At 45.1% G+C, this 12494-nt stretch overlaps 1 protein-coding gene across 3 annotated transcripts in view; it reads left to right on the forward strand.

Moving 5' to 3' along the window:
- The window catches only part of xpot (exportin, tRNA (nuclear export receptor for tRNAs)), a 28565-nt gene that overhangs the window by 6983 nt on the left and 9088 nt on the right, over positions 1-12494 (forward strand). For 2 of the 3 annotated variants that reach the window (XM_063216804.1, XM_063216802.1), the window contains exons 6-17: positions 202-438; positions 1574-1758; positions 3830-3998; positions 5252-5488; positions 6698-6736; positions 6856-6918; positions 7161-7285; positions 9105-9249; positions 9801-9920; positions 10345-10439; positions 11183-11252; positions 11644-11882. In XM_063216804.1, coding sequence (XP_063072874.1) covers positions 202-438; positions 1574-1758; positions 3830-3998; positions 5252-5488; positions 6698-6736; positions 6856-6918; positions 7161-7285; positions 9105-9249; positions 9801-9920; positions 10345-10439; positions 11183-11252; positions 11644-11882 — 1724 coding nt within the window. The remainder of the gene's footprint in view (positions 1-201; positions 439-1573; positions 1759-3829; positions 3999-5251; positions 5489-6697; positions 6737-6855; positions 6919-7160; positions 7286-9104; positions 9250-9800; positions 9921-10344; positions 10440-11182; positions 11253-11643; positions 11883-12494) is intronic. The other variant, XM_063216805.1, reaches the window with a different exon arrangement.

The following is a 12494-nucleotide window of genomic DNA, read 5'->3' on the forward strand; positions in this document are numbered from 1 at the left end:
CTCATTTCCTGTCTCTCCTCGACTGTCTCCTCAAAATAAAGGCAAAAAAGAATAAGAAAATGTGTCTATTGCTGATCCAAGTTCTTCTGATAATTGTTGTTGTGATAAACTGTCCAAATTAAATCTGATAATTTCGTTGACCAAAAGTGTTGACTGAATTGAATTGAGTTGAGTTGAATTGAATTGAATTGTTCTCCACAGCTGATGAACGCGCAGCAGGAGAAGCCCTTCATCCGCAACAAGGCGGCGCAGGTGTTTGCGCTGGTCTTCGTGCGAGACTACCTGACGCACTGGCCCAAGTTCTTCTTCGACATCCTGTCGCTCATCGGCCTGAACCCGCACGGAGTGGACGTCTACCTGCGCACGCTCATGGCCATCGACGCCGAGGTGGTGGACCGGGACATCATGCACTCGGCTGAGGTCAGAATCAATCAGATGGTCAGATTACTATTACTATTTACTACTATTACTGCTACTATTACTGCTACTGCTAATACCATTAGCACTACTACTACTACTGCTGTTACCACTACTGATCATACTACTGTCATTGCCACTGATGCTACTACTGTCAGGTAAGGGATAACGGCCGACGAGGTGACCGGATCCACAAAGTTAATGGCGAGGCGGCGGTTTGTGCACAAGCCATTAACTTTGTGGAACCGGTCGACGTTGAAGGCCATTATCCCACTTATTTGCCGTTAGGGTAGGGTACTTTCTTAAATCCATTACTGTCTGTAAAGTTGTAGGAACCATGCCAACTGCACCAGAATCTTGTGAGCAAGATAGACGTGTCGCGTCTTTTTGTGTTTTTGTTTTATGGCCAATCTCCACAATACCCACCTACCACTCACCTCCCCTTCCAGGAGACATTCAGGAACATGCTGATCCCCAGCCTATTATAATAATCCCAGATAAAACATGTTATATATATACTGGCCAAACTCCTCAATACTGTCCACCTCCTTCCCTTCTGCTCCCTTCCAGGAGACGCGTAGGAACCGCTGGCATGCTTAAAGGATAACTTCAGTCAATTTCAACATGCAGGTTTTTTTTTCTTCTTCTTCTTCAGCCTTTTGCGAGATCCTGGTCATTGTAATGGGGGCAGCGGTTTGTTTACATTTCAAAAAACATTTTTATTTATTCCCAAAAACATCCAAAAGGTTATGCAACATCAGCAGACAACTAGCAAACAGCGGTACCTTTTGGGAAAATATTTGGAGTAGGCCTATGTTAATTAAAAAAAAAAATGTAAACAAACGCTGCCCCCATTAGAATAGTTCATATCTCGGAAAGGGCTGAGCCGAAAAATGTGGCATCACCGGGTACTGACAAGTCAAGGGTAGAGTGAGCAATACAACAGCATATTGAAATTGACTGAAGTGGTCCTTTAAGGATGGCATGCGTGAGCGCTGCATCCCCAGCCTGGTTAATCAATGAATCAAGGGTTAGTTTAGGTGTCTGGGTCTTGTTTTATGGGCGATGTGTGCGAGCAGGGCATCGCCAGGCCTGGTGGAGTTATTCCTTCTATTGCCGTTACTATTACTAATACTGTCCCTCCCTCCCCTTCCAGGAGACACGCAGGAACACGCTGATCAAGGACGGCATGCGTGAGCACTGTATCCCCAGCCTGGTGGAGTCCTGGTACCAGATCCTGCAGGCCTACCAGCAGTCCCACAGCGAGCTCACCTGCCAGTGCCTGGAGGTGGTGGGAGCCTACGTCTCCTGGATCGACCTCAATCTCATTGCCAACGACAGGTACGCTGAGCACACACCGGGTACATTACATTACTCTGTGTGTACACCAAGAGCGACCTACGCTACTAGAGCGACAGAAGTCATTATTTTTCTATCGAGGGTCGGCCAATCTGGTTGACCAGAGCGAATTTTGGCGATTGAAAGTCAGCTAATATTTTGAGCTATGACGTGGTTCGGTGAAAACCAATTGGAATGTTCATATCTCGGAATGTCCCAGGCTGACAAGCTAAATCAAACCTGTCAATGTCATGTCCAGAGCGAATACAGTGAATATGTGGCGATATATCTTCAATGACCTCTTCTACTCGGTAGCTTAGCTCGCTTCTCATATACACGGAGCTTTTTATTATTATTGGAAATGACTGTTCAGACATCATATCTATGTGTGAATTCTTGCCATTAAAAAAATTGAGAGCACACTTGCAATGCCCAATACAAAAAATGTAAATTTCCAAAAATGTTCCTAAATGGATATACGTCATTTTGCAACAAAGCACTTGCAACTAGTGCATCTAGTGCTAGTGCTAGTGCAGTGCAGTGTCAGGAGGTAGAGGGGAAGATTTGCCACAGTTGGGCAAGGACAAGAGCTAAGCTCAAACAACTCACTGCTTCCTTGTGGACGGGCAACCGCCCTTGTCCAGGTGTAAGTAGTCAACAGCTAAGGTCAAGCAACTCGCTGTTTCCTTGTATATCCCGCTTTCTGTCAACAGGTGTAACTGCTAAGGTCAACAACTGAACTGACTCTCCTTTTATCTTGATTTCCTGGTGCAGGTACTTTTTAAGGTCACACTGCTGACCAGAAGTGGGGAAAAAACACAACACGCAATGCATGGTCTCCAGATCATTTTTAAGGTCTTATAAAGCCTTATATTTAGCCATTTTTGGAAGTGTGGTATTATATTTACGTGGGAGGTCATATTTTTCATCTGGGTAGCTTGAGTGTAAGAAAAAAAGCCTATTTTCTTCGCGCTATAAACATTATTTAACCGGTTCACGTTCCTGATCAAGATGCGGAAAAGTAGCCTAGAGTAGCTGTCGGCTGCATGCTGTAGCCAGGTGTCTGTGGCGCAGCACAGCCCGCTGCTGGCATCACACAGCGGTGGGCAGTCTCACAGACCTGTGGGCGCAGCGTTTAGCCTTCTTTAATCATGTTCTAGTAGTAGTTAAAAGTGGTTAGAACAGGCACAATATGAACTTGAATCAAGATGGGTAGATGCAAGTTCAGTGTAGCTTATTATGGCTTGAGGACGAGAAATGCTTGGGTATCCAAAGCAGTGTCGGAATATGAAGCTCGATGTAAACTGTCGGGAGGACGCATACTCATTTAGTCGTTGAGGGTAGGTTTAAATGTTGTCTATGGTAAGCCTGCTCCTTCCTTTAAATTTTAGCCATGCCCTCACGTTTGGGTAAAAGCGTGTGCTAAATGTAAAGGGTTCATTCAATAAAGTCCATTATGACCGTAGGCTATATTCGAAAATAATTGTTCCTTCATACAAAACACTTTCAAAATCGCCTCGAGATACGTGACAGGTTATGCCTCTGTCAAATGCAAACGATTTCGTTAACATGACCGCATGAGGAAGTGAGCGCGAGGGTAATGTTGCAATACGAAATCGGATGAGTAACAGAATATGTATGAAGCTGCATTATTTGCCGTGGTGCGATAATGCCCAAATCGGTAACCAGATGGGCAACGGTAAAAAGCGCTAAATGCTTGCAAGTGGACAGGAAATCGCTTCCAAGTTGTGCGCTGTTTCTTGCATCTCACCTAGAACAACAAACTACAGACAGGCTCGAAGTAGAACGCTTCTGCTACCCGTCTCTGATAAAGGCGAGCTGGAGGAGAAACATCACTCAGAGCTACATTTAACCCTTTTGACACCAGGTGTTCTCTCTCCTATAGTAAAGTGCATTCAACTATTTATCCATCAGAAATGGTGAATTGTTGAATCATTTTTTGCTGTGCCCCGTGCTTGAAAATGGAAAGAACCCCTGAGGTTCATTGTACAGGGTCTAACGACTGACTGACTGACTGGTTAGTATTCTCCCTGTCTCCTGTCTGCCTGTTCAGGTTTGTGAACCTGCTGCTGAGCCACATGTCGGTGGAGGAGCTGCGGGAAGAGGCGTGCGACTGCCTGTTTGAGATCGTCAACAAGGGCATGGACCCCGTGGACAAGACCAAGCTGGTGGAGTCCCTCTGCCAGGTGCTGCAGTCCGCTGGCTTCTTCAACGTCGAACAGGTACCATTACGTGACATTGTACAATACCCTGCTGCACAATATCACAGTACCCTACCCGTACCCATATCACAATACCCTACCGTCAGTTCGCCGGCTTCTTCAATGTCGAACAGGTACGAGTACGTTACATTGTACAATACCCTGCTACAGCAAAGAAAGCTCCCGCACACTGTTCATATTTGCATGGTTTAAGGGAGTAAATCATGCAAATGTGAACTGTGTGCGGGAGCTTTCTTTGCTTTAACATTGGGACCCAGGGGTTCCACTCCTACGCAGTACGCACCTGACCAAGGAGGTGTGCAAGAATTCTTCACTTACTAAACAATACCCTGCTACACAATATCACAATACCCTATTGTACCCATATCACAATACCCTACCGTCAGTCTGCCGGCTTCTTCAACGTCGAACAGGTACCATTACGTTACAGTGTACAATACCCTACCGTACCCATATCACTCTGATGAAGGCCTAAGTGCTGAAACGTCAGCACCAAGAAAAGAAAAAAAAGTGGTGAACGACACAATGACTAGAAATATTCGAATGGACAGCATGGGGCGCTGTGACACAGTGCGCTAATGCACCTGATCCTAATGGGCTACATTGCCCATGAGGACCCAGGTTCGAATCCGGACTGGGTCATTTTCCAGCACTATGTCTTCTTTCTTTCCCACTCGCTTCCTGTGTGTTCTCACACTGTCCTATCTGAATAAAGGCCTAAAAGCCTTAGAAATGAAACTGTAATGGTAATGACAAAATGGACACCAAGGTTTGATTCCATTGAGTTTAAACTTACTTGAATCACTTTCGGTTGGAAGCATGAACTGTGTAAGCTATGCAATTTGCAATGCTGAAAATATTATTATGTGACCATTCGCCCGAAGCAGTGTTGACATAGTGCTGTATTTCTGTAATCACAGAGGTCATAGATGAGATTTCTGTTTCCTCTTCCTCCTCTTTCACACACACACACACACACACACACACACACACCAATTGACAACCCACAGCCACACGCACTCACTGCCCTCTCTCTGTCTGTCTGTCTCGGCTTCTGTCTCTCTCTCTCTCTCTCTCTCTCTCTCTCTCTCTCTCTCTCTCTCTCTCTCTCTCTCTCTCTCTCTCTCTCTCTCTCTCTCTCTCTCTCTCTCTCTCTCTCTCTGACACACCCACCTTTCTCTCTCTATCTCTATATCTCTCTATCTCTCTCTCTCTCTCCCCACGTCCTGTGTTTCCTTCCTTCCTTCATCCAGGAGGAAGACGTGGACTTCCTGGCCAAGTTCTCGCGGCTGGTGAACGGCATGGGCCAGTCCCTGGTGCTGAGCTGGAGCAAGCTGCACAAGGCGGGCAGTGTCAAGCTGGCGGCGGACACTCTCAGTGCCACCGAGGCCAAGGTGCCCCTCATGCTGCAGCTGCTTGTCCACGAGGACGATGACATCTCCGCTAACATAGTGGCCTTCTGCTACGACTATCTGCACGTACTCAAACAGGTGTGTTAAAACATCCATACGCTTTAACAGGGTTTAGCTAGACTAGTTATATGAGGACGACGACGACATCTTGTTAATGTATTGTCCTTCTGTTATGACTATCTGCACGTGCTCAAGGTAGGCTAAAGATCTCTTAAACAAACTATAATGTATCAAACTTATCACAAATTAAAATATCGGTATACGTGTAAACGTGTAGCGTCTAGCTACACTAGTTATATGAGGACGAAGACATCTCTGTTGATATAGTGACCTACGGCTACAGCTACAGCTATATGCATGTACTCAAACAGGTACGTTAAATATATGCCAAGGGCCTAATCTCATATGACTAATTATTAGATAAAACAAACGATTAGCATAGACTACTTATACAAAGGGCCATGACATTTCCACTAACATAGTGGCCTTCTGCCACGACTATCTGCACATACTCAAACAGGTGTGTTAAAATATCCATGTATGTGAAAACGGCGGCATTGTTAAGTCGTTAGGCTTACCTTCTGAGTGTGTTTGTAGTGTATTCACGAGACAAGGCGAAGTGACCATACTGTTTCTTGCCACCCACATTTGGATGGAGCGTGAAAATTGTGAACAGTGACTTCACGCAAGGATTGTCTTATTGCCAATTTGGATCTTTTCATGAGCATTTACTAAGTAATAAACTAATATTCACTAGTATGACTAAAGTACAGTAGGTTTTGCAGCTAAAATGTGTATATCTGGAAATTCAAAATGGCTGAAAATGTAGAAGATCCCCTGTCATAATGAATACTTAGAATTGGATGGAGGTGGTACGTGTTTGCATAAAAAGGTAACGTTTGTGAATGTGCAGCATGAATTCTGGACTACCACTTAATACCAACTAAAATACACTAAACCACTATACCACCTGCCCATGCTCAAACGGGTATAAATACGGGATATAAACGGGATATAAATCATATCTGGTGGGATCTACAAATGAAACGATAAGGTGTTTTAAGTTCCGGTGTTTTGCCAAAGTGCTAGCCAGTGATGAAAGGAGGCGCACAGAATGCATAGAAAATGAGTATATGTTGTGCTGTGTAAAAGTGTTTGTTTGATTGTGCCATCCACTATGCTGTACTATGTACGATGTTGTTGTGCTTCTGCTATACCAACTGTTCAAAAGGCTGTAAAGCACAAGCGATTGTGTTGCTAAGATGCATTCATACTTTTTCCCCTCAGCTTCCGCTTCTGACTGACCAACAGAAGGCCAATGTGGAGGTGAGTCAAATCTTTTAGTATCCCTGTACCTTTGCAACAGGCAGTTATCTTATGTTATGTTCTTCTGTGCTACTGTTGTGAACGTTTGCCAGTGGCTCATGTGTGGGATGTTTCAACAGGCGATCATGCTGGCAGTCATGAAGAAACTTACCTATGACGACGAGTACAACTTTGAAAATGAGGTAAGACGCTCTGATAGCCGTGAGAGTGTGTGAGTGTGTGAGTGTGTTGGAGGTGGTGTCTGGGTCTGAGTGTGGACTGGGTCTTTACATTTCTTTGTTAATGCTAGTGGGATTTTTATTTATTTATGTAAGCATACTGCATATGCATGGGGAAGGGGGCCAGCGAGAGTGATAATCTTGTTTTATCACATTTCAAATGATTGGTGATGCTCATCTAAGTGTGTGCGTGTGCGTGTTCCCAGGGTGAGGACGAGGCCATGTTTGTAGAGTACCGTAAGCAGCTGAAGATGCTTCTGGATAGGCTGGCCCAGGTCTCCCCCGAACTGCTGCTGGAGGCTGTGCGCAGGGTCTTCAACAACACAATACAGTATGTGTGTGTGTGTGTGTGTGTGTGAGAGAGAGAGAGGGGTGTGTGTGTGTACAACACTCTACAGTACGTGTGTGTACTGATAAATACACCTGCATGTCCAGTGACTCCCCATGTATTGCAGTAGTTTACTGTCTAGAGACTTGTGGCTCCCCTGTAGCCTAACAGAGAGGGCAGTTTGATTGCAAGAGTACATACATGTATATACAGTATGTTATCCAGCCTCTCTGGCTTACCGTAAGTCATAATAGGGACCTTACTTTTGTCATCCTTCCACTCCCATATTTGGCCACACCACAGGGGCGGTGGTGACTCAGGTGGTAGAGGCGCCAATTCAGCAACCAGTCACTGGTGCACTGTGTGGCAGCCACTGCCACTGGTGTGTGAATGTGAGTGTGAATAGGGGAATGTGAGGCATACAATGTAAAGTGCTTCCACAAGGAGTGGACAGGCGCTCTATGAATGCAGACCATTTACCATCACACCATCATCTCCATATCCAGTTTCCAGAGTTGTACATTTTCCGTGATCTTGTCCAGAAATTGACGAACGGCTTGAGAATAAAAACATCTTGCAAATTAAACTCCAAAAAGTCCTGTTTCTTACAACTCAACAACTTCGAACAGTATACTGTACCTGTAGTTCTGGTATGCTATCTCAAACCTGGTCAGAGCCCTCCCTTCACCTATTGTAAATGAAAAATGGACTGCATTTATATAGCGCCTTTCCATTCCTTCGAGCACTCAAAGCGCTTCACATTGTATGCCTCACATACACTCATTCACATGCTGGTGGCAGTGGCTGTCACACAGTGTACCACCCTGCCACCTGGAGCAGCTTTGGGTTAAGTATCTTGCTCAAGGACACATTGATGGGGTCAGGCAGAGCGGGGCTCAAACCTGAAATCTTCTAGTTGCCAAACTGCTCCTCTGCCACCTTAAAGGTACACTGTGCAGGAAATGGTCAAAAATGGTACTGTGGAACTATGGAACTATGCTGCTCATGGAAACTGTTTTGCCTATTACCAAATTTGATCTTTGTCATGAAACTTTACTCAGTAGTAAACTAATATTTTCTAGTATGGCCCATGTACAGTCATTTTTGCAGCTAAAAATGTCTATTTCTGGAAATTCAAAATGGCAGACCATCGAGAAGATCCCCTTTTAATGTATGAAAAGTGCAATTTTCCCAGTCATAATGAATACTTAGAATTTGATGGTGGTGGTAAGTATTCATGAAAAAGGTAGCATTAGTGAATGGGTAGCATGAATTCTGGAAATAAACAACTAAAAATCTTGCACATTGTACCTTTAACCACCACAGAGCCCATACTTGCCATATTGGGTCATTTTTCTGTACATTCAATTATTGATGGGTACTCTGTGTTCCAAGCCAAGATCTGTATGTCTTAAAGCATACATAAGTCATTACATATCTGAGTAGGCACAAGCAAGCTTCTACTCTTGCAGAGCTAAGAAATTCCTTTCAGTTTTCACCTTCTGAAGTGCTGCATAGTGCTGAGCACAAAGACTTACATTTAATAGACTTACAATACATTTAATTTTCCAGTTTAGTAGTATTATTATTATTTAGTAGTATTTAGCATCATTTAAACATTGGCCTCTTGGAACATTATATGAAATGGATGAGGAGGATTGTGTATGTGTGCGTCTGTGTTTGTGTGTCTCGCCTTGGTAATACAGGGGTGTTAATGTGTGTATTTTAGGAACCGGCAGGCACTCCCTTTATGGAGATGTGTGCGTGCGTGCGTGGTGCGCCTCCTGTTGTTAATTCACGTGTGTTAATGTGTGTTCTTCAGGAATTGGCAGACGGCTCCCTTCATGGAGGTGGAGGTGGCCATCAGACTGCTCTACATGCTGGGGGAGGCTCTGCCCGCCTCGCACGGAGCACACTTCACTGGCGATACAGCCAAGGTGTCCACCCTGCAAGACCTGATGAGGACGGTAGGTCACACAACTGTCTTCAATTTGCCCATCATAATATCCAACATGGTGTTACAAATTATAAAATCTCCCTATCCCTCCCTCTCTCCTTCCCAATGTAGGACTGTAGATTCTAGAGCAGGGGTGTCAAACTCAGTTCAGGGGCCACATACAGGCTATTTGATCTCAAGTGGGCAGGACCAGTGATGTAATTGTGAAATGTTGCAATTTTCTGCTTCATATTGGATTCACATTGCTAGTCAATCTCGAGGTGGATGAAGGCAGTTATATCAGGAGCATTGACTGTAAATGTCAACCAAAAACACATTTGTTCTCAAGGATTAAAAACCTGAAATCTTAGACAACTGCAGCAAAATATTGTAATCGGCTAGAGATTTACTGGAACCTCTTTTTTTGACATTCTGAAGTCTGGGGTCTAGATTGAATTCTAGATTGAACCATCTGGCCCCCGGGGCTCATGTTTGACACCGCTGTTCTAGAGTATATCCACAAGACGAGAACAAAATAATAATAATAATAATTTTGACACCTCTGATTGTCTATCTGTGCAGCTGGTCAACAGCGGGGTCAGTGGATACCAGCACACCTCGGTGACGCTGGAGTTCTTCGAGACCGTGGTGCGCTATGACAAGTTCTTCCTCGTGGAGCCTCAACACATTCCAAATGTCCTGGTAAGTATGTCTCTCTCTGTCTGGGTTCGAATATTTCACAAGCCCTTCAAAGTAGCTCAGCTGGAAATGGTGCTGGTCTCATCACACTGGACTGCTTCAGGGGATATGGGAAGGGCTAATTCAGTCAGCACTTTGGCAGCAGGTTATCACGTGTCTGTTTGTGAAGGGATGATTTGGAGTGGATGATTATATCATTTTATGTCAGTTTACCTGTTTACTCCAGGGAATGATCTCATTTCATCAAGCATGCTTTCACACATGCTAAAACACTGTCTGTCTGTCTGCCCTTTCTCCCTTTCTATTTACTGTATCTTTTTTTTTATATCTCTCAAGACACACACATATACACACACACACACACACACACACACACACACACACACACACACACTGATGGTGTGTACTGTCCCTTGTGTGTCCGCAGATGGCGTTTCTGGACCATCGGGGTCTGAGACACAGTAGCCCAAAGGTGCGCAGCCGCGTAGCCTACCTCTTCTCCCGCTTCGTCAAGACCTTGCAGTGAGTCACTCCGCATTCACATTAAAGCTTTTAATAAGGTAGTGATGACAATATAGAGTAAAAATAGGGTCCTATCTCTTCTCTCGCTTTGTCAAGACCTTGCAGTGAGTCATTCTACATTCACATACTCGCCATAAAACTATAATTTGGATGCTGTTGCTGGTGATGATGATGATCATCGTGATATTAATGATACAGGCCTACCTCTTCCTCTACTACCTCTACCTCCTTGCAGTGAGTCACTTCGCATCCACATTAAAGTTTTAGCTAAGTGTCCGTTTATAGGAGAATGTGAGGGAAAACTACAAAATATTTTATCAGAAGTATCTTGCGTCTAACCGTCAAAAAGGCCAAAGCATGTTCACGTCCCATACACCTTCACATCGCACATCTACAGGTTTAAGCGAGGTTGCCGTGTAAACGAAAGACTCTTCAGATTAAATATTTTGACGTTTCCACTCACAATTGTTCTTGTGTAAAAGGCCTCGAAAATGGGAGACGAGATGCCACTTTTGTGTCATCTGTTTTGATCCTCACCATGTAAACATATTCTAAGATGATGATAATAATAATGTAGTGATAATGTTGTCAATACCTTGCAGTGGGTCACTCTACATTCACCTACACACAAGCTGTAGTTCCGATAATGGTGATGATGGTGATCTAATCATATCAGAATGAATTAACAATGTATTGCTAATGAACTGCCTAACTTGTCTGTGTGTGTGTGTCTGTGTTTACAGCAAACATATGAATGCTTTCATTGAGGACATCTTGAGCAGGATACAAGACCTGCTGGAGTTGGCTCCTCCCGTGAGTATAGACGCTCATTTAAACATGACCTGTAGCCGGGCGCGAGTATAGCCGCTCATTTGAACATGACACGATTGGCTATGGGCTATGTATATACCAAATGATGAATTCGTAACGGCCAATACATGGCCATGGGCAATCGTAAACCACACCTTTCCTATGAGAAATTGCATAGGTAGCCTCCAGAATCTCAACGTTGTTTTGGAGAGCGCGGTGAATTCTCTTGACATTAGAATTGTGTACCCAAGCCCAATCGACCAAAACATGTGGTCATGCCGTTGAAAGAAAAAACTTGTGGAAGGGGTGAACTCCGTTTTTTAAGTTTGAAATGTTGTGTTCCATCTCCCTTGTCTCTCCCCTGTTCACACCCTGCACCTCGCACACCCTGTAGGAGAATGGTTTCCCAGCACTGGTGACGAGTGACGACCAGCTGTTCATCTACGAGACGGCAGGCATCCTGATCGTGAACGGCGAGAGTCCGGCGGAGAGGAAGCAGGCTCTCATGCGTAGCCTCCTGACGCCGCTGATGGACGGCTTCCGCCTGCTGCTCGCCAAGCTGCCCCAGGAGACGGACGAGGAGAGGCAGAGCGTGCTCGCGGACTGCCTAAGCCATGCCGTCAGCTTCGCCAGGTGGGTGGACACGTGCACACACTTTTTGCACACTGCCTTAGCCAGGCCATACACATACACACATGCCGTGTCCAGACCAAGAGCGAACTACGCTGCCTGGTAGCGTGGGTAGCAGAAGAAGTTTCGCCTTGAATTCGCTGTATTTGCTCCAGACGCAGCATTAACATGTTTGGTTCAGCTAATCACATAACAGCTCTGGCTTGACAGCCTGGGACATTCGGAGATATGAACGTTCCGATTGGTTTTCGCCGAACAGCGTCAGAGCGAATTCGCCTGCGATTAGATTTAGTTTAATCGTCAAAATTCGCTCTGGTCGCGCAAGAAGCTTCGCTCCTGGCGAATTCGCTTTGGTAGCGCAGGTCGCGTGCCCTCCATAGAGAAATAATGACTTCCGGCTCTTTGTTCGCTCCGTTCGCTCCTGATCTGTACACGGCAACACACACACCAGGGCGAGGAGAGGTAGAGTGCGCTCAAAGACTGCCTAAGCCACACTGTCAGCTTCGCTAGGTAGGTAGAAACACGCACACTATGACTATGACGTGGCTTTGGCGCCAACCACTTAACTAGATCCAGATCTTGCTCTCCGGTGTACCGTGACTACCTGCAGACCTT

This window comes from Engraulis encrasicolus, chromosome 15, assembly GCF_034702125.1.
Source record: "Engraulis encrasicolus isolate BLACKSEA-1 chromosome 15, IST_EnEncr_1.0, whole genome shotgun sequence".
Classification (NCBI taxonomy): domain Eukaryota; kingdom Metazoa; phylum Chordata; class Actinopteri; order Clupeiformes; family Engraulidae; genus Engraulis; species Engraulis encrasicolus.